The sequence below is a fragment of the Barbus barbus genome (assembly GCF_936440315.1).
Source record: "Barbus barbus genome assembly, chromosome: 13".
Lineage (NCBI taxonomy): Eukaryota > Metazoa > Chordata > Actinopteri > Cypriniformes > Cyprinidae > Barbus > Barbus barbus.
In genome coordinates, this window is record NC_136741.1 from 21,434,055 (window position 1) to 21,457,268 (window position 23,214).

Genomic DNA, 23,214 nt, shown 5'->3' on the forward strand with positions numbered 1-23,214 from the left:
CAGTCACCAGATCTCAACCCAATAGAGCATCTTTGGGATGTGGTGGAACGGGAGCTTCGTGCCCTGGATGTGCATCCCACAAATCTCCATCAACTGCAAGATGCTATCCTATCAATATGGGCCAACATTTCTAAAGAATGCTTTCAGCACCTTGTTGAATCAATGCCACGTAGAATTAAGGCAGTTCTGAAGGCGAAAGGGGGTCAAACACAGAATTAGTATGGTGTTCCTAATAATCCTTTAGGTGAGTGTATATATACATTAAAATTGATAGTAAAAAATTTTACATTGAAAAAAAAAATGAATGCTGTTCTTTTGATTTTTTTTTATTAAATCAAAGAATCCCCTAAAGTATCATGTTTATTTATTAATTTGTGCATTCATTGTACTTAATAAAATAAGGTCTGTGACAAGGGTCAGATGACAAACATAAATTTTACTTGCAAGAATTCCAACTTCTTCAGGGATGAGTTTTTGAACTTAACAAATCAGACAACCACTCTACAGTTCTTACTTAGCAACAAAACAGGAAAGTCCAAGTAATCCTCACTAAATAACCAAGCCAAATTAGCCTTCCAGGTTGGCCTTCAAACTGCTGTCATGTTTCTGACATTATGTAACACTATGTACGTACGTACCAGTTGATAATCGTCTTAATACATTAGTGTAGTAAGATGAAGTCTATCTTTGTGTCTATTTGCAGATAAAAAGAGATGATGCATAACTTTTGAATAAAATGAATGTATTGACAAATCACAGCTTATATTCAACTCTATAAAATTGTCTCGTACAAATAAGAGCCATTTAGAAAAAGAAAAAAAAAGTACACTGTGATTCTCTCAAATGTACAAACATTTTTGGTCACAGGCAAGTTGTGCTCACTAAAACGTTCCTACAAAAATAGAGCAGTGTAGAAGAGACAACTAAAGGTCCTTTTAGTAGTACATTCAACATATCAGATGGAACTTTTTATATTCTTATTAGAACAGTGTTACCTTAACTTATATGGATGACTAATGCTATTGTTTACAATAAAAAAATACAGAAAAAACATAGAAAATACAATTTGGAGACAAGTCAAAAGCCATGCTAACAAGAAAAAAATTAAACACATGGCTATAAGAGTAAATATATTTCTGTTAAATATAAAAAACCTGACTCAACAATTCATGTTTTCTGGCTTTTGACAAATATTTTTTACAGCCATCTATTATACACAAAGTAAATGACTATACAATATGTAATGAAATCGTGTATACAAGCAAAGGAGAATAAAACAATTTCAAGCTATACATTTAGGGAAAAAAACAATTCAATAAATCTCAAATTCATTATTTTCAGCATAAGTGATAAATTGTCTACAGCAATGTTTGATTAGACTAAAGTTCCAGTTATTGATTTTGTTCTCTATCTAAAGGCACTTGCCTTCATGATTGGTTCCAAACAACCTAACTGACTATATGCCCGTTTCATTGGCATGAAAATGTAACATTTTTAGATCACAGAGCAAATCTGTCTGTTAAAATAGTGGTTATAAACCCCTAAAAGTGTTGAGATATCAGTGGCTTTGTATATGTAATTCCAATTCACTGAAATGACAAAATTGACAAAACCATACAAATATAAACCCACATTAATTTGAGGTGCTCCTCTGCGCCAGTTTCACAGTCCCATCTGCATGTCAGCAAAGTTGAAAAAGTTATCGACATCATGCGAGGACGTATTTGTGCTCTCAGAAACAAACAGCTGCAGGAAAAGCAGAATATAGCATGAGAAGCGTTAGATGATCAGAGCAAATCCTCAATAGATAGACTTCAGAAATCAATAATAGCTTGAGTAATAGCTTCATCTTATATTGACCTTAGTCCCATTGAACACTTCACTGGCAATGGATCGACACGCCTCCACCACACCATCTCCATTCAGCTCGAGAGCTACCACTGGACCTGCAGGAACACGGATCAGTGTGTTATAAGAGACATAAATATTTGCAACTTTTTACAAGAGGCTGTACATGTTCTTATTTGGTATAACAGAATGCATGACGGCACCTTTGGTGATCCACTCAGTGAGGTTTTCTGCGTTATTCTGGAACACTCTGTTCACATCCTCAGGGCGCATGGAAACCTCTTTGGTCTGAATGAGGACAAAGCCTTTGGTGGTCGTCTGCATTTAGGTGGATACAAAAAATTTATTTCACAAAATTAAAGGTTTTTGCAAATCAGCTTGGTTATGCACTGGTGAACAGACTGGAATTTATGTGTTTTTAAAATTGAGAACCATAAAAATAAAACTAAATGATCATCACTATAAAGTGATTGATTTCTAACAAAAGTAACAAAAAAGTGAAACCCATGATACTTTGTCTGTTTGTCACTTCCTCACAAATTCGCTTTAACAAATCCATATTTTGCAGAGATCAAGGTCAAAATTTATTTATATAGCACCTTAAAACAACACGAATGTTGACCAAAGTGCTTTACAAGCAGAGCAAAATACACACATAATAAAACAGAACCAACAAGTATTTAATCCCATAACTTAAAAGAATAATAAAAACAAAAAATTATAATGGTCAAATTAGTCATAACCTGCTACATCCCAAGAACTACAACCCCTAGCATTTAAGAGATGCATACAAAATAAAATCAAGTTATGAGTAAGCCTGAGAACAAAAGGTAGGTTTTTAATCGATGCTTTAAAGATGCTTAATGTAGGAGAAGCTCTAATAGTTAAGGGTAGTGTGTTCCAAAGTTTTGGAGCATAGACAGAAAAAGGCCGGTCTCCTTTTGTTTTCAAACGAGATTTCGGGACATTTAATAACAGCTGGACCGAAGATCTAAGTGATCTCTGAGGAGAATAAAAACTTAAAATTTCTGATATATAAATAGGGTCAAATCCATGTAGAGCTTTAAACATGTCAATTGAAACCTTAAAATCAATTCTTTGTTTCACAGGGAGCCAATAGAGAGAGGCCTGTATAGGTGAAATATGTTCCCTCTTTTTGGTCCCAGTCAGGAAACGAGCTGCAGCATTTTGGACTATCTGTAATTGTGAGAGTGATGACTGACTGATTCCAGCATACAAGGCAAATCCCTAAATTAAGAAGGGGCTTTAACTTTCAAAGTCGCTTTAGCTGGAAAAAGCTGGCCCTGACAACTGAATTTATTTGTTTGTCAAACTTCAGATCGGAATCAAAGATGACCCCCAGATTTTTAACATAGGAGTGATTGTTTGACTGAAGATGCCCCAAGAAAACACTGTATTTGTTAATCTGTGGTTTGGAGCCAAACAGGATAACCTCTGTCTTATTTTCATTCAACTGAAGAAAATTTTCATCAATCCATTCTTTAATATCCTTCAGACATGCTAGCAGAGAAAAAACAGAATCACTACCAGAATCAGCTGGGTATCATCTGCATAAATGTGATAGGAGATCTTATGACGCTCAAAGATCAAGCGCAGTGGAAGCATGTAAAGGGAAAAATAAAACTGGACCCAGAATCGAACCCTGTGGCACCCCACAGGTGATTGGCACAGGGGATGATGAAAATTCTCCAATTTCTGCAGATATAATCCTATTTGAAAGATAAGACTTAAATCAGTCTAAGGCAGCATCACAGATGCCTACCTTGTGATTTAATCTTTTATACAGAATGCAATGATCCACAGTGTCAAAGGCTGCGCTTAAATCCAACAGAACAAGGACTGCACAGTTTCCAGAGTCAACTGATAACAAGATGTCATTTGACACTCTTAAATGAGCAGACTCAGTACTGTGCTTAGCCTTAAAAGCAGACTGAAAAGGATCCAAGATGTTGTAAGAAATTAAATACGGTGTAAGTTGGTTTAAAACCACTTTTTCCAGAACTTTCAGCAAAAAGGGCAACTTAGAAATGGGTCTATAGTTGTGAAGTTCAGAAGAATCTATTTTTTTTAGCAAGGGGTGAACCACAGCATGTTTTAAACAGGATGGAACAGTGCTGCTATGCAGAGAGGCATTTATAATGGAAAGTACACTAAAACATCATCAATACCTCCATAAATAGGATAGCAGGAATAGTATCAAGAGAACAAGTGGCTCGTTTCATATTAGAAATCACAGCCAGCAAATCAGAGTGAGATATAGTCTGAAAAACAGACAAGAACTAATGTGTAGATTATAACAATTTTTAGATGAGGATGATCAAATCTGAGACCTAGTACCAGATGTCAAGGATAGTTTAGGTAAAATATATTGCTGTAGTTTAAAGCCACATGAAATCAACATTTCTTTTTATTGCACATTGTTGTGTTAATGTGAATGATGTACTATGATATTATTGTTTCCTGTTTTACCATTGTAAAATGATTTTACAATATAATATTTCATGGATGTAAATGTTTTTAATAATGGGTTCTAAACAAAATGCAGGAATGAACACAATCAGTGGTTCTTTCAGGTACACAATAATTATAATTTTTCTTGCATTCTGCATAAACGTGTTTCATATTTATAACATTAGGATTCATGGCAAGAAGCCACATAGCAAATTAATTTGAATTGGATTTGTTAACTATGGCTGAAGCTATTATACTGTGAATTGTCAAATCAGACCCTTACAACAATGCAGCAGAGCCTTTTCCGTTTAGCCCATCCTGCTTTTGGTAACAAAATAATAGAACAAACAATAAAGGTGCCCACAAACAAAGATATTTTCAGACAGTTAGTCACTTCCTTAATTTCTGCAAGAAAGTGCACTAGAACTGATATAGAGCCTTTTTTTTGAGTCAAAATGTTAATCATAGTGGAAAAAATACAAATTTACAAAGTTACAAATTTAAGTGAAGTGGGAAATAGTATACATCCCCTTTTCTATTTATATAGGTGGAGTGACTGAAGAAAGTTGATTTCATTTCCCAATTAACATGAAAAACTTGCTGTGAACAACGCTTTTCAATTAGACGCCAAACTGAGTAATAAACACACAGCTTTTCTTTAGAAATGCCACATTAGGAAATGTTGACTCATTCTGAATGACTTTCCTGGTTGAGAAACCTCAAGCTTGTAACACAAATAAGTTTCAGAGATGAACAAATATGCTACACATGATGTCAGTTTCTGGATCGCCCATTGTCGCAACCATGAATGACAATTCTACAACATCAACTCAATCAAACGAGTTCTAACCTCATCAATAAGCTTGCGTGCGTTAGCAGTGGTGTAGTCTCCAGCGAAAAAGACAAACAGGCAGGACTCTTCGCTCTCAGTACGGCGCCCTCCTTTGGTCAGGGGCACTATGCTCCGACTTGCTTCAGTAGAGATTCTCACAGACTTGAATTCTGACTCGGGATCTGGTAGAGGCACACACTCCAGGACAACAACATCTTCTGGTAGGAGACTCCAATTGGTTTCTCCAGAGACAGGTGTGAAGTCATGAATATTGCTCCAGTTGTTGTTAAAGATGCTGAGGCCTGCATCTTTAAAGTGGAAAGCCAGCTCGGGGTAGTAGTACTGGTAGCAGCCAAACTTCATGCCTGTTGAAGACTCAATGATGGGTTGGGTGGCGCAGCACAAAAAGACATCCATTTTCTTGCAGTCTCTGGTGCGGAACTGCTGGCAGGCCACCACACACTTGATATCTTTGCAGTCTCTGAAGAACACGCTGCCTTTGACCGGACCTAGCATAATGCGGCAGTTCACGCAGTCGTCAATGGTAATAGTTGCCGAATGGTCGAATACGTAGATGTTACAGTTCTCACAATCCTGAATGACAAACTGCTGGCCATTAAGTTTGCCTGGCAACCGGCCCAATGTCTCATTCTTGAGGCCTGTCAGCATGAAGTCTTTTGGGTCAACCTGCAAACAAATGTGCAAACATGTTAATAAATGGAGAACTTCTAAACGCAATAAAACCATTATCAGCTATCTTTGCTCTCTGGTTCCCCTCACACTCTTGTAAAAGGACGTTTCCTCCCTCAAAATATGTGTTTATTAGTTAGAGACATTATGCTTTTGTCAAAAAAAAAAAAAAGGAAGCTAATTCTGTTGTAGTTAACTATACTTTACAACAAACCTTATATTATTAACACCATAAAGCCTACTGTATCATATTTGTTACAATCATTTCGAAGGCCTCTAAATTATCAGCATGATCAAAACTTTGCTAAAAAACTCTGTTGTACACAATATTCAACATGCATTCTGCCCTCTGATTGATATTTCACACTTTTTAGCAAGTAAAATATATAATTGTTTAGTAATATTCTTAAATTCAGGTACATATGTCTTTTTGCTTTAACATTTTTAATGATTTTTATAATGAAACACGAGAATAGCTTTTGTATTGTTATTAATATTTCAAGATGAACATAAGGGACTGCAGCAACTTTGTTCACTTGATTATCAATACATCAAATTTAGAAAAACTTAAAACAAGCTTGTGAGGAACATTTTGTTTATCTCACAATCATCATTGTATTGCATTGCATTTTATGTTGCATTATATTATATGCCCACTAAAATTAAAACTAAAGAGCTCTGAACATAAATCTAACCATTTAAAAATAATCTTACTAAGACATTATTGGGAGATAGAGTGACAACTAATATTTATATGCATTTCATGTAAGTATTCTGTTATCTTGTAAAATTCTTGTTGATTTCCATTACAAGCTATCAACATTTAATCTTACGTTTTGGCCACATAAATAACATCTGCACCTAATTTCATAATTTTGCTAGTTTGGGCTTCCAAATAAAATGCTTTTCCCCCTCCTCCTTGAGCTCCATATTTTCATATATATATTATTTTATATGTCAGGCTTTACAAGGTTACATTTCAACAGGAAACTCATTCTGCATTGTTTGAGACACAAATTATCTCTCAAATCATGCAGCATGTTGCAAATAAATTTAAATAATCAGGCAGAAGATAAAACAAAATGGAAACAACAACATAGATTTAAACTGAAGGCGGCACCTGTTCTATATCTGGGGACAGACTATTACAGACATCAAGAGCTCTTTTGACTTGGGTCAGTATGTAACCACCTAACACTCTAACAATTACACAGCAACTCCCTTACAAAAAAGAACTCTTGAGTTTACAGAATTTAAGTAATGTGATGAAATGGAAGTAGCAACAAATCTTTTCCACTGTATTGTGACATATTAGAGAGTAGAGGATTGTACAAAAATGTAAAGCAGGAGGCTTGTTCTATGCATCGCCTGTCATTCTAATAAAATCTAATAAAATCTTCTAATAAAATATGTTTTAGAAAACATATGGTGAATTTTCACTTCAAGCCAAAATTTAACCACAGACCTAAAACAGTTATGGAAAACTCCCCAAGGAACTCATTGTTTGAAAATACTAATTACCAGTCAGGTTTTAGGACTAAAAACTGAACAGAGCTATCAATTTTGAGTAGTTTTATATAAATACTACATGTGACCCTGGACCACAAAACCACTCATAAGGGTAAATTTTTTGAAACTGATATTTATACATACTCATATATATATATATATATATATATATATTAGTGCTGTCAAATAATTGATCACGATTAATCGCATCCAAAATAAAAGTTTTTGTTTACATGTATGTGTACTGTGTATATTTATTATGTATATATAAATACACACTCATACAGTATATATTTTGAAAATATTTACATGTATTTAAATGTATATATTTATATACTTTTATTTTATATATATATATATATATATATATATATATATATATATATATATATATATATATATACACACACAAATATTAAATATAAAAATATAAAATTTTTCTTAGATATATACATGCATGTGTGCATATTTATATACATAATAAATATACACAGTATACACATATATTATGTAAACAAAAACTTTTTTAGATGCGATTAATCGTTTGACAGCACTAATATATATATATATATATATATATATATATATATATATATATATATATATATATATATATATATAAATAAATTCAAAATATTGAAAAAAATTGCCTTTAAAGTTGTCCAAATGAAGTTCTCAAGCAATGCATATTACTACATATTTCAAAATATCTTCATGGAGCATGATCTTTACTTAATATCCTAATGATTTCTGGCATAAAAGAAAAATGTATAATTTTGACCCATACAATGTATTGTTGGCTATTGTTACCAATATTCCTGTGCTTCTTATGACTGCTTTTGTGGTCCAGGGTCACATATAAAAATGTTTTAAAAATGATCTTGTGGGGCCAATTGGAAGTTTCCTGGGGCCCTCTAGTGGGCCTTGACCCCTGCCGGTTGAGAACTACTTGTCTAATCTATTAGATCAGACACTGCCTTTGACAGACCATTAGACAAAACTCAAACTGACAAACTGTTGGAGTTACTTGTCTCGTGAATTCATTGCCTTTCAATCTGCACTTGAAAGCATCGATCAGGGCAATATTTAAACACAAAATATTTATACTTCCGGACACTTAAATGCTCTTTAAGATTTGTAATGGGGTTGCGGTCGGAGGGGCAGACAGACACTCCCACCCTTATTACTCACTCTCTTCCTCCCTCTGATACAGTGTCATACATGTTGATGGCGAAACTACTTATGTGCTAATCCTTAACACAGCGTTATCTGTCCAAGCACCAGGCAAACAAGTTACGTGCCTTGATTTTAAGCCGATAATAAGCTCTATCTATAATTTACCATAGCATTTGAAAACCTATAACAGCCGAGAGACCCTCGTATCGATGGTGAGTCGAAAGCAGCAGAGGAAAACACTGAGAAACACTGCACAATAGGGGCCAAACCCTTCGCTAGCGTGATGTGAACTGCATAAAATGGGCTTAATATGAATTGAGCTAACGCACATAACAATAGCTATTTCTGACGGACTCTGGTTGAAGTGTATCATTCCTAAAGCAATTATGCAACATAATATAATGTGTAGTACAGTCTAGTGCACAAAAACGGGTTATAATGCAGCGTCGTACCTTTTCTCGTTTGTCCCAGCTGTATTGCTTGGGAGCCTCCTGGTTGCTGTTGCTGCCCAGCGCAGTGTTGTTGGTTTCTGGGAGGTCATTGCCCGTAGCGCTCTCGTCCCCATCGGGCAAAGCAGAGTCTTTTTTAGGAGATTTTCTCCTCGATTTTTTAGAGAAGAAGCACCCCATTTATGGACGATATGTCAGCGCGCCCCTCCTGTTGTAAATGCCACGCGTTTCTGAAATACTCTCGATTAGCCGCAGTAGCGCTGCTTCTCTCTCGCCCTCCCCAGAGAGTAATCAAGAACACGCAACCTGTGCGCTTCCCGTTTCCTTGACCCTCGAGTCAGCCAATCACTACAGCGCATCGCGTTACTAGGCAACAGCGAATCAAAGCTGAGCCAATCGAAGTAGGGGGTGGGGGATGTTCCTAATATTTGACCCCTGCCATTTGCAAATAAAGCATTTTGTTCGTGCGTTGTGTAAACTCATTTTGGCATGTGAATTATAATATTTGTGCACTCGGATTACACTGTTTGTATTTTTGTATACATGCATATGTGTGTATCATCATCATGCCCCATTATTGGTGTAAGATGCCCCTCTTTTTGTTTTGCTCTTACTGGCAACCTTTTAAAAAATGAAAAATGCAAAAAACAAACAAATACAACTTAATGACAACCTTTTGACAACCAGTTTGTGCTTCTAAATAAATAACACTCAAGTACATACATTCTAAATATTTTAAGGTATTGCTATGATGTTTAGGTGCTTTTCTTTCTTTTGTTTTTTTAAACCCGAAAGGTAACATTGCAGCTCGTTGAGTGAATTGTCCAGAAATGCAGTAAGAGGCCAAATGTTTTTGAGTGTGTGTGTTTGTGTTTTATATAATTTCCATTGAGGAATTGTACATTATATAGGCTAATTAGCACTCATTTCAAACAAATAATATTTCTGGGAAAATAAAATGTATGTGGAAGAAGTAGCCTACAGATTTCAGTTACTCGCTTATGTGTTAGCCAAGAAAATTTAAAGTCGTGGCCTAATGGTTAGAGAGTCGGACTCGTAATCGAAAGGTTGCGGGTTCGAGTCCCCGGCCGGCAGGGATTGTAGGTGGGGGGAGTGAATGTACAGCGCTCTCTCCACCCTTAATACCACGACTGAGGTGCCCTTGAGCAAGGCACCGAACCCCCAATTGCTCCCCGGGCGCCGCAGCATGGCTGCCTACTGCTCCGGGTGTGTGTTCACGGTGTGTGTGTGCATTTGTTCACTATTCACTGCTGTGTGTGTGCACTTGGATGGGTTAAAGGCAGAGCACCAATTTCGAGTATGGGTCACCATACTTGACAATACGTCACGACTTAAAGATTTTATTTAAAAGCTTTTATGTAAAACAATGAAATGTGGTTTGACAGAGCAAATTTTCAATCTCACTTAAATGAATAACATAAAAAGTCATTTGGGCTTTATGGTGTGTGCCTCATCACTTACACATATTTTTTTTATTATTAAATATAGGCCTACATATGACATACAAAGCAAGCACATTAGTATTGCACTTGGCTGTTCAACTGTTATGTAACAAGCAACATACATGTTCTTTGGTAAACTGCAGACATGAACTCATCTGTGTGATGGAACATGTCAACTGATAACAATTTATAATTACTGTTAATTAAATAAATAGCATTTGATAATACATAATAATATTAATATGCAGACTTTAGAAATAATAATTGTTTTTCAGGAAGATGCTGTCTAAAGCACTGTGACAAAATTCTGGAAACTTTTTCTAAACTGACCAACACTTGCACAAGTGTAAATGACTATTGAATCTAAAACATATGATTGTTTTTGGGTTCTATAGACATTACTATACTACAAAGATTAAACATTTAAACATGTCCTTATCAGAATTTCCATTTCTCATATAGCAAAGGAAGTGTGATAGTATGCAGAAGAGCAAAAAGGAAATCTTAAATTCCTGTTTGTTTCCATCAACATGACAGCTAGACCTTTGGAGGTCAGTAAAACTGTAGGGTTTCACATTTTTCAAAACAACTCAATTTTCTTTGATTTAGAAAAAGAAAACTACTTTGCTTCAAATGTTTGTATCCCATTGAAATTTAAACACATCAGATATCTATATCACCTCTTAAAATTGCCTGTCCACAAACTTCAGCCCAGAAAACAAACAAATATTTAATTAATTTTAAGTGTCAATAACTACAAACCAGACTATAGCACATATACTGACTGACAGCTCATACATTTTGACCTCATGAGGTATAAAATCAACATTTTCTATAGATTAAGCACCTCCTTCACCGCTCATTTGTTGAATTGTTTTAAAAACACTTAATTCAAGCGGTTCAAGCCTTGTTTTGTATAATATCCATGGAATGTACTAGTAACAGAGTGAGAGTGGAGTATTGGTGTGCGTGTCTCTTTAAGAGCTTGAGCCGCTGTCTGCACTGATACCTCTCATTACCTGACGCAGCTGAAGCAGTGAGTGAGGAAGCCCGCCACCAGCATCCTGCACCATGGAGGCGGCCACAGCACCAAAGCCATGGACATTATATGCATTAGCAGGACACAGCTCAATGTTTCCTATTTTAACGTTAATTTTAAGCCAATGTTGGTGGATAAGAGCAGATGACGGCGGCATGGAGGAACTTACCACGGAGAAAGAGGCAGAGGAAAGTCACAGGCAGGACAGCGTTAATTTACTCACATTCATTTTGCTTTTGACACTCACTATCCTCACAATATGGCTCTTCAAACACAGAAGAGTGCGCTTCCTGCACGAAACAGGACTGGCTATGATATACGGTAAGAAATGAGTCTTTTTAACATTGCGAAATGCGTTCGGCATCGTCTGTCTCAAAACCGATTGAACGGCCGCATTTTTGGCCCGATATCGAGTCATCAGTGCTGAATCATTATTAGTTGCGTGTTTTTGCGCATTATATGTCTAGATAGGCAGCTCATTAGGTATTGAGACACAGCATGTAAAACCTTAGCTAAGCCTCATATGAATGAGACCGTGTAGCCTGCTAGCTTGAACGAGTGCTAATGCAAACCTTGTGCAGCGAATGTCATTGTATTTCAGTGTGCTGTTTATAGATTGATGTTCTTGGATGCAGCTGACACGTGTATTAGCCCATATGCAACCCACAGTTTTGATATTGCACGATGTCCTTTATTTGTGTGAAATTTTACACCATTACTCAGCCAATCATGCACTCAGACACTGGGGTTTCGTTTCTTATTTTGTTTCTGTGTTTTTCCTCCTGTTGAGTTCCTCATGCTAGCTTTGAATAGTGTGACAGCTTTTGTATTTCAGGGTGGGTCAGTCTACTACAGTAACATGATGTTATGTCTTCTGTGTCAAGAGTCCTCCTCAAACCGTTTATAAGCTCTACTTTAAAGGAATAGTTCACCAAAAATTTGCATTTTATCTCACTCATGTTGCTTCAAACATTTTTTTTCTGCTGTGGAACACAACATTTTGAATTATACTAGTTGCTTTCTAAATGCACTTGCAATTAATGGCAAAATGTAAGCTTTTTTAAAAAAAAAAAAAAGCCCACTAAAGCATTATAAAGATGTTGAGTTGTTCACCATTTTCCAGGTCTTTTGAAGTCATGTGAAATCTTGGTTTGAAATTTAAGTCATTATTCCCTGAAAACATTGACATCGGCCCTAGTGTTCATGAGAGAGTGAGTGATCACTGCACTTTTGAATCTGAATCATAAATTGCTCTTTTGAATCTTCAATTGGTTTATCTAGTACACAAAATCTAGTTGCACTGTTTAACAGATTGTTGGAAGGAAAGGTTATCATTGCATCACTTATGACAATTATTTTTATGATACTTTTATGGCATTTTTTAAAAAGCTTTTACGCCCCATTCATTGTAATTCCATGGACAAAAAGAGCGATGAAATTCATCAAAATGTCTTTTGTGTTACACAGAAGAGAGAACATATGGGTTTGGAATAATATGAAGGCGATTAAATGATGACACAATCTTATTTTTTGATGTACTAATTCATTAAGTGTGAAAAATCAAAGGCCTTCACCAAAGTCAGCAAACATCTGTGTCTTCACATGTGTCATGTCTTCAGAGAAAATGAGAGCTCTCTCATCAGTGGTTGCTCTGAAGTTCAAAAGCATTGCTTGGACACGAGGAAAAGCTAGCTGCTATTTGGTTTCACACCGTTTCAGTAAATATTGATTAGCTTAATATGACGGGCATCACCATGTTCATGCATCTAAATTGTTGACCATTTGTGACTGAGCACATACCTGTTTGACATATTGAGCAGCAGGTATGGTTTAAAATGCAATGTTGGTGAAGAGCCACATTCAGCAAGCTTACTTTTGCTATTACATAACAGCATTTACAACAGTTCAACAAAATTCTTGGGGACTTCCAATTCATTTAGCAGGATTCTCACTGTGGAATTAATAATAGGGGATTTTATACTAAAGACAGTGTTTGGTGCTCTGTGTGAAGTTTAAACAGAGTTTAAATACACTACCATTTAACAGTTTGGAGTCAGTATGATTATTTTTAAAGAAATTAATACTTTTATTCAGCAGGGACACATTAAATTGATATGACAGTGAAGACATCTAAAATGTTACAAATTACTTATATTTTAGATTAATGCTGCTCGTTTTTCGAACTTGATTTTCGAAAAAGAATCATGAAAATCATGATTTCCTCAAAAATATTAAACTGCACACCTGTTTTCAACATTGCAAATAAAAAGAAAAGTTTCTTGAGAACCAAATCAGCATATTAAAATGATTTCTGAAGGATCATGTGACACTGAAGACTGGAATAATGGCTGTTGACAGTTCAGCTTTGCCATCAGAGGAATAAATGACATTTAAAGCATATTAAAACAGAAGCTTTTTAAAAAAAAAAATTAATAATACTTAACAGTATTTCTAGCATAAGACACCTTTAATTCAAAAGCGTTAAAGGGGTCATCGGATGCAAAATTCACTTTTCAAGTTGTTTGAACATAAATGTTTGTTGGAAGTGTGTGTACACATCCATCCTATAATGATAACAAATCCACCCAGTGTTTTGTTTTTTAAATCCTCTTTCTCAAATCAGGCTGTTCTGAGAGCCCTGTCAGAATGACGTAGTTCTGTACAGACCGCTCCTACGATAGTTGATTGACAAGGCCGTCTTACCTTAGACCCACCCTGAGTGAGCTGAGAGCTGTCTGCCTCCAGTGCAGGGGAAGACACGATGTCTCCGATTAAGCGATTGAGGTGTTTTGTTGTTGGATGTAATAATGAGCACAGCAGTCATCGAGTCTCATATTTACGATAATTCCGATAGCACGTGAATGCAGCATAAGAAATGATGGCGGGGGAAGAAAGCATCACATTCTGGGGAAAACACAGCTAGCTGCCAGCAATCTCTGTTCCTTACCCTCATCCAGAAACGGCGAGGAGAACGCAACGGCAGCGTATAGGCAAATAAATTCCATCACATTTCTATGGTGTCGAAAAAGCGTGGAATACAGCCATACAAAATCATTTTGCATTAGACGTAAATAAATTAAAATAAAATCCATCATTTGTGCTGTCCAGTGGGATATGTGAATAATGGGACTAAAATAATTAGCACAGTTCTTAGCGAGTAATAAGAATGAGAATTGCATGTAAACGGGAGTAAGAGCTTTGCTCTTGACATGTAAACATCAAAATGCGATTAAGTGATGCGCATGTGAACGTAGTAATTTACTCCCTACATCTGAGCTGCTGAAGAGGCAGAGGATTAACATTACTTTCATTTTGAAGTGAATGCGCCGATCCCGATCTGCCTAAATGTGTCTATGTTTGCGCAAATCATTTGTGATCCAGCTTTATCTACAGAAGAAGTGAGTATAAGGGTTTTCATGAATCTTTGCAAATCGCCTTTCCTAATAATGTGCTAGTTAGCCAGTTTTGCGGCTGAAGTTTAGTATGCTCCATTGATATATATACCTAGATGCGTCATTATGGACTGTTTCTATGGGCCGCAATATGTAAGCCATCTGCTATTTTTGGAACGGTCTGCGAATCTTTGAGCACATTGACTGTGTGCGTCTACAACAGCTTTTTTTATACAAAAGTTATAAGCGTGTATATCTTTGAATATTCATTTATTATGGTGAATGCGAGATGGCTGACGCGTCAACGTATCTGGAGCGGTCGAATATGGAATCTAGAGATATCTATGGTCTGCTCGTCACTCCATGGAAGAGAGGGGCGGAGTCAGCAGAGATCCCTAAGATTTAAAGCAACATGAATTAGAACAGCGTGCTAAAAACAGAGCGGATTTTGACAGGTTAAAGAAGGTGTTTGGTAACACTTTATTTTAAGGTCTCTTAACTAGTTGCTTATAGTATGCATATTACTAGAATATTAACCATTTATTAGTAGTAATTAAGCACATATTAATGCCTTATTCTACATGACCTTATTCTACATTCCTAATCCTACCCAATACCTAAACTTAACAACTACATTAGTAACTGTTAATAATCAGCAAATTAAGACTTTATTGAGGGAAAAGTCGTAGTAATAGTTAATAAGTGTTCCCTATTCTAAAGTGTTACCATTGAGAACTTTTAACCAAAGTATGTTATAGACTTTTCAGTAAGACCCTAAAGAATCATATTGTGTAAAATGGGCATCCGATGACCCCTTTAAAAAATCTTACCAGATCCAAATGTTTGAATGGAATTGTCCTTAAAATATTTGCTGCTCCGTTCTTTTGAAACAGTACATGTATGACAAGGCTATTGTTTCTACTACAGTTTTGTTTTTTGTTTTTCTTTCCAGAAAAAATGCTTCTAAACCCCCTTGTTTCTGAATTAGATTATTTCAGTTTTCAGTACACGTTATTACTTTTGACAGCCTGGTCCAAGTCGTGTTTTAAACCCAATTTGTACTGTTTAACTTGATTTCAAACTGGTCTGTCTCTTTCCACACCCTCAAAAGTGATCTTTATATTCCTATCCATCAAACGCTCCATCAGAGCTTTCTCTAGTGTGTAATTAGCTTTGATAGTATGCACTAGCTTCCTTCCTATTAATCTGCCCCATTATACTCCTTGCACGTCTTTAGGATGAATTGCAAAGTAGATTTGACTTCAGCTGTTGCACTGAACAAAATAGTTCTCAAAAATAGTAATTTGACTAAAAATAGTATTTTTCCCATGTTGAATCAAGGTTGACATGCTTTGGCTCTCAGAACAGAGACACCTGCTCACTGGTTGGACAGATGGTAACGTTAGTTGTGTCTACTTGGGTGTGTTTGGTCTTCTTTCTATCTGTATTTCCTACTGTATATTACAGCATTCAGACTGGGCTGTCAGGGGCTTTCTGCTCTCCTATCCCTCCTGGAGAACAAGAGACGCACCATATAATGTGTTGTAATTGTATTTTGGTTTGGTGTGCTGTTGCATATGCAACAGTGCAGGGGAAGACAAACACTAAGCTGCATTAGCTGGATTCTGATTGGACGGGAGATGTCCGAGGTCACTCATTGTCTTTGCCGGGTTCTAAATGTGATGCTAACCCAATTACTAATGCCCTGCACATGCTCATGTAAGCTTTGCTGCACAAGGCATGTGTGTCGTTTTGTCTTTCAGTTGTAAACTCTTCCGTATGTTGAGTTTAGTTCTGGAAGTCGTACTCTGGCTTGTCTACATGCCAATGGCCACTGTAGCTTTCAGGATTTGTGTGTTGTTACATTGGCACACACACACATGCTGTATTAGGGGAAGTCGTGGCCTAATGGTTAGAGAGTCGGAACCGTAATCCAAAGGTTGCGGGTTTGAGTCTCGGGCCGGGCCGGGATTGTAGGTGGGGGGAGTGAATGTCCAGCGCTCTCTCCACCCTCAATACCACGACTGAGGTGCCCTTGAGCTAGGCACCGAACCCCCAACTGCTCCCCGGGCGCCGCAGCATAAATGCCCACTGCTCCGGGTGTGTGTTCACTGCTGTGTGTGTGCACGTTGGATGGGTTAAATGCAGAGCACGAATTCCGAGTATGGGTCACCATACTTGGCCGTATGTCACTTCACTCAATGCCCCTCCCCTATGTGCAAACTAATTCAGTTTCACTGCAGACATTAGGCTTGCTGTTACACTGAAATAGGAGATGATTTTCTTAAGAAAACATGATTAATCGAACATCTTACATCTTACACTATTTTTAATTTCTTCTCCTTTCAGTCACCTGAGTTGTTAATGCCATGTGATGTGACTTATGATTGTGAAACTACAAGAATGTGTTTATTATTAATATTGTTGTTGTCAGAAATCGATGCAGTTTTAACCAAAACATTTTTTTGTACTTTTGACAAAATATACAAGAATAAGGATGAATGATGTTTGATCAGAATTTCTCGTTGTCTACACAGGTTTGCAACGGACATGTGAACTCTGGTGTAGCATGATTTAGCACTGGACATGTGAATTCTTCCTCTCATAAGTGCGAACAGCCAAATAAAATATTTGGGTAACAGGAAGTGGTGCAATTCTGAAAGTAGTGTGAAAAAGTTAGTTTGAAAAATTCTTTAGTTTCATGAAAAAAAACAACTGAATATAGTTACTTTGTATACGGTTTGGCACAATATTCTGGACCAAATAAAAGGGGTTTTGTTCCTGTTCCTTATATTGTTCAGCAAAGTAATGTTTTTAGTATCCTTGAACTGTTTGAGGGGCAGTACCACCAGCAGAGTGCATTTTCTAAAATATCTGGATTAGAGATTTGGGCACAGAATTGATTCTGTGTATCCTTGGATGTTAATTAATTGAAATTGTGGCCAATTTAATCTTGCTTTGTACCATATTTTTTGTTCCTTTTAGCTAAATCTGACGTTAAGATTTTTGCTGCCTGTGAACAAAGCCAAATAATTATTAGCTTTACTTTTTGAGTACCATGCACTGTCAGAAAAATTGTATCTTTAGGGGTACTATATCTGTTAAAAACTCTGCAGAATAAAGTGAAATGTGTTAAATGTGCTGCTGTCCACATACTCCCAGAATAAATATGCAAAAATGTATCTTTAGGGTATTTGACTCCACAGAAATCTGCAGATTTTCCCTATGAAATCCGTTGACCTAGCAATGATTTAAAGTTGTGTAATTTGCCTGATTTTAGCAGGAAGTTGTGTGATTGTGTGGGGTTTTTTTTGCCTCTGTTCTTGTTTCTGTAGCCCATTCTGTGTGTGCTGTTGAATTCCTCTGGCGCTTCATTAGTATGGAAATACCCTCCAACAGATTTGACACAGCAGGCTCTCATCTCTACTCCCTGTCATCACACAGAATCCAATCTGCTTATACTGTGCTTTTAAGGAAAAAAGTGTAATTTCTGTGCCACAGCAAAAATGGATTGTTTCCAAACAAGTTTCCTTTTTTACAAACTAAATGTATGTATTGAATGAGTATGTGAGTGGTTTATCTTCTTTGTGTCGAACAGGTCTGTTGGTGGGTGTTATTTTGAGGTATGGCATCCCCTCCACCAGCTACCATAATAAAACTCCTCCGAGTTGCACCCTGCAGGAGGGTCCTGTCAGCACGGTGCTCCTCAACATTAGCGGAAAGTTATTTGAGTACACACTCAAGGGGGAGATCAACCTTAGAGAAATCCACAGTGTGGAGCAGAATGACATGTTGCGCAAGGTATGTCAGCAACCGCATACTTGCACACACATACAAACGCTTCTGATAAACCTGCAGCAGAGGTTTGTCAGAGGAAGACATTTCATTTTGAGCTTTAATTTCTGTCACCTGTTCAGCAGGGTTGTTGTTATCTAAAACTAAATCCAATAAATTTATTTTTGTTAGTTGAAATAAAATAAAATAAAATATTAATATTAAATTGAAACTTGAAAAATGAATAAAACTAAACTGGAATGAAAATGAATGAAAGCTAAATAAAAATATTAAAAATAATAATAAAAATACACAAACAGCATATAAAAATGACTCAAAAATAAAAATATTAAAATAAAAGCTACTTCAAGTTGTTACAAACCTGTATGAGCTTCTGTCTTTTGTTGAACACAATATAATGTTTTTGAAGAATGTGGGTAACTTAACAGTCTCTGGTCCCCATTGACTTCCATAGTATTTTTTCTATACTATGGAGGTCAAAAACATTTTGGTTACATTTGGTCACGTTCTTCAAAATATCCTCTTTAAGTTTAACACCATAAAGAAACTCAGAAGTTATAAATTATGAAATTAAATGATAAATATCCTCTGCAACTGATCTGAACAGTGAACAGCAAACGGACAACAAAGATAAAAACTGTAAATTAGCATTAGTAATTTGAAAGCCTATCATTGACACCTCAACATCTTCCTAATGTTTGTTTAAACTAAAAAAGACAAGCCCCAACAATGTCTCACCACAACTTCCTTTTTCAGTAGAAAATACATCAACACAGGATTAGCAATTGCAATTTTATACTATTCATGAGGTCTTTAACAAGATTAATACCATTTATTTAAAGAGATTTACACGTTTTGTCTATTACAAACATTTGTTTGTAACAATTAAATATTTTTCTTCCAGTTGACCTTTGACCCAGAGGTGTTCTTCAACATTCTGCTACCTCCCATCATATTCCACGCAGGATACAGCCTCAAAAAGGTACGAGTGATATGGAGAACTGGGATTTACCTTTACTCAATTTCAGCTTTCATTTTGCTTCTTAAGTAGAGCGTTCATCCATAAAGGTGCTTCTTTGCCACGTTACATTATGAAATTTTGAGATATGATCTAGTCTAATGCAGCCTGATCTCTGTTTTCTCATCGTTTTGCTTCAGTGGAAGGTTAACCATAGAAGAGAAGTGAGATGCAGACCACATACTCATGATCAAGAGTGTCTTAACAGCTGGTCAAACTTCACTTATATTACACTGGCACCAATTGTGTTATAGTTAAGTTAATGTGTATTTAACATGGGAAGTCAGATTCTGACCTTTGGGTATCATTTATAAAGTCAAGTTTGGTTTTAGTGTTCACTAGCGTTATTGTTCCTCATGACGTGTAATTCAGTGGCTTACAGTGTTACTTGGGCTATTTTTAGAAGAATTACAAGGCTTTTTGGCATTAAACTTTGTCGGCAAAATGCAAACACATTGAAGTAGTGTACAGACTATAGAGGCATTGCTTATTATTCTGCATATTGTTTTTACACTTCTTTGAAGTCATAGTTCATCCAAAAAGAGATATTTTGTTTTGTTGGCCGGCTGTTCGACACCAAAGTACACAATAGTTGTGTCAGATTAACTGAAGTGTCAACTCTTTCCATGTAATAAGGGCTTTTAGTTGAAGACATGCCGTGTAGTTTTTTAGAGCAGTGACTACTTATGTAGATTGCAATGCATAATTTCACCAGTTGCACTGAACAGAATCTACATTATCTACTCAATACACTTTTTGGTTGATTTTACTGCAGTGTTTATCAGGTGGATATCATGTTTATCATTCCTGGATTCCAGATATTTCAGATTGTCCTGAGTGTGCACAGGGAGGCCCTGAGGAAGTGAGAGGAACGGGTTTCTACCAGCTGTGTGTTTGACTCACAAGGCTACGTTGTTTCCTCTCTTTTTACCACATTAGACTTTTTCAAAATCCAAGCTTTTGTCTTGGATTGAACAGGCCTTAAAGGGATGGTTCACCAAAAAAAGAAAATTTAATAATTTTCTCACTTTCAATTTGCTCCAAAAATGTATGACACTTTCTTCTGTGGAGCATAAAAGAAAATATTCTGAGAAATGTCTCAGAGGTTTTTTTTTTTTTTTTTTGGTCCATACAATCGAAGACAGTGGTAACCAAAACTGTTTGGTTAGCATTCAAAATATCTTGGGAAAACAGCATGAGGGTGAGTAAATGATGACATAATGTTCATTTTTGGCCAAACTAATTATTTTACCCTTTAAAGGCACCACAAAATCTGCACCCAAAAAACTCCCCTGAATTGCAATTTCTGTTTTTCATAAAATTCAACAAAGCCTTGTGTACTTATTTATTATTTTACCAAAATTATTTGATTTCTTCTGTATATATAAGTGTAATACTCTGTTCAATTTAACAGAATAAAGTATTAAATACATTCTGCCGAGATGTATTTTTAAAAAATGACTTTTCCCCCTTAAAATCAGCACAAAAATGTGGAAATACTGATTAGATAAACGCATAGGAATATGTAACAGACTTAATACCATTTATTCTGAGGAACTCGTGTAACAGTGCATGTTCTCCGATCCTCTTCTTTACCTTCCTGAGTTTCATTTACCTACCAGTACTACTGATCTTCTCTCTCTCAGTTTGCTGATGGCTTCATTTCCTGAATATATGCAAAGAACTTCTTTCGTAAATGATTTCATATTTGCGTTCCCAAGCAGTTTATTTTGGTTAGTAACAAGGTTTCATTCTTTAAATTGACTGTATTTATATCTTAGTGATTACTAGCTATTCCCATCTACTCCATGCACATCCACAGAAAGACCACAGTCAGAAAAAGCAGTGCAGGAGTTTACAAGAGCTGCAACAGAAGAAGCCCTTTTGACAGCAAAAGAGAGAGAGGTGTAACATCAAATCATTTTGTAGTTGCTGCGCTTTGTAGCAACAGAGTGACTCAGCATATTGTGACTGATACTCACATAGGAAAAAATAGCTGTCTCTGTAAAGAAGCAAAGAGAGAAATATAGAAGAGTAAGAATGACTGTGTTGGGCCAAGTGTCAAGATAAAGACTAATAGTCATATGACATTTTAAGTCATGTGGAAGAAAGTCAGATTTATTTATTTAACCTTTGATTTCTTTGGATAATTTGAGTTCTATGAGTACAGTTTTTTTTTGGGGTCAGTAAGATATGTGGGTGTGTGTGTGTGTGTGTGTGTGTGTGTTTTTTTTCTTTTTTTTTTTTTTTTTTTTTTTTCAATATAATAAATTTTTTTCCTCCCAAATAAATACTTGTATTCAGTAAGGACACATTAAAATGACCAGAAGTCTCAGTAAAGACGTTTATAATGTTGCAAAAAAAACCTCTATTTCATCTAAATTCCATTCTTTTTCACTTTCTATTCATCAAAGAATCCTGAAAGAAATTTGTATTACGGTTTCCACAAAAATAATAAGCACAACTATTTTCAACATTGATAAGAAATGTTTCTTGAGCACCAAATCAGCACATCGGAATGATTTCTGAAGGATCATGTGACACGGAAGACGAGTAATGACTGCTAAAAATGTTAAGGTTTCACAATATTCTTGTTTTTACTATCCCTTTAAATGCAGCCTTTGCTGATGTAGTATTTATTATATAAAAATACATACAACAGAGACTGAAATGTTTTCTCAGGGCAAGGATATTTTTACACTTCTTTGTTTTGTTTTACATGCTCTTAACATGCTCTTCCTTGTTCCTCCAGAGACACTTCTTCAGAAACCTTGGATCCATCATAACTTATGCGTTCCTGGGCACTGCCATTTCCTGTTTTGTCATTGGGTGAGTCACTAAGGTTCATAATATTCCCACAGACCATGGAATATTTTACATACAGACAGTGGATCAGCCATGACATGCCTCGGAAACTTTTTTACAAATTATACAGATGAAACAGAGCTATACTAAGGAGTGACTACTTTTGATTATGATTTAAGTGAACTTACAAAACAAAACCCCCACAAAAGGTGGCCAGTAACAGCATGTACAGGTATATCTAAAAAACAATTTAATATCGTGAAAGTGCATTTTTTTGTAACTTATTTCAAAATGTGAAACTTTCATATATATTTTAGATTCATTACATGTAAAGTAAAACATTTAAAAAGTTTTTTGTTTTAATTTTGATGATTAGAGCTTACAGCTTATGAAAGTCCAGTATCTCAAATTATTAGAATATTTCCTAAAATCAATCAAAAAAAGGATTTGCAAAACAGAAAAGTTCAAGTTCTTTAAAGTATGTTCATTTATGCACTCAATACTTTGTCAGGGCTCCTTTAGCACAAACTCCAGCATCAGTGAGGTGTGGCATGGAAGCGATCAGCCTGTGGCTTCAGCTCATCTGTATTGTTGGATCGACTGTTTCTCATCTTTCTCTTGAAGATATCCCATAGATTCCATATGGAGTTCAGGTCAGGCATGTTGACTGGCCAATCAAGCACAGTAATATCATGGTCAGCAAACCACTTCGAAGTGGTTTTGGCA

The 23,214-nt window shown here is 36.0% G+C and overlaps 2 protein-coding genes across 3 annotated transcripts in view; one reads left to right on the forward strand and one right to left on the reverse strand.

The window, feature by feature from the left end:
* Nucleotides 1-305: 305 nt before the first annotated feature.
* On the reverse strand, nucleotides 306-9,265 carry LOC306879488 (protein XRP2-like). Its single transcript, XM_079432474.1, has 5 exons — nucleotides 8,980-9,265; nucleotides 5,171-5,839; nucleotides 2,052-2,166; nucleotides 1,861-1,946; nucleotides 306-1,746 (listed from the first exon to the last, which is right to left on the reverse strand). The coding sequence occupies exons 1-5, from the start codon at nucleotides 9,154-9,156 to the stop codon at nucleotides 1,663-1,665; spliced, it is 1,131 nt and encodes a 376-aa protein (XP_079288600.1). The 5' UTR covers nucleotides 9,157-9,265; the 3' UTR covers nucleotides 306-1,662.
* A 2,175-nt stretch (nucleotides 9,266-11,440) lies between these two features.
* The window catches only part of LOC306879489 (sodium/hydrogen exchanger 7-like), a 36,806-nt gene continuing 25,032 nt past the window's right edge, over nucleotides 11,441-23,214 (forward strand). Inside the window, exons 1-4 of one of the 2 annotated variants that reach the window (XM_079432476.1) lie at nucleotides 11,441-11,799; nucleotides 18,469-18,671; nucleotides 19,570-19,647; nucleotides 22,436-22,512. In XM_079432476.1, the coding sequence (XP_079288602.1) occupies nucleotides 11,511-11,799; nucleotides 18,469-18,671; nucleotides 19,570-19,647; nucleotides 22,436-22,512 (647 nt within the window). In that variant the 5' untranslated portion in view covers nucleotides 11,441-11,510. The remainder of the gene's footprint in view (nucleotides 11,800-18,468; nucleotides 18,672-19,569; nucleotides 19,648-22,435; nucleotides 22,513-23,214) is intronic. The other variant, XM_079432475.1, reaches the window with a different exon arrangement.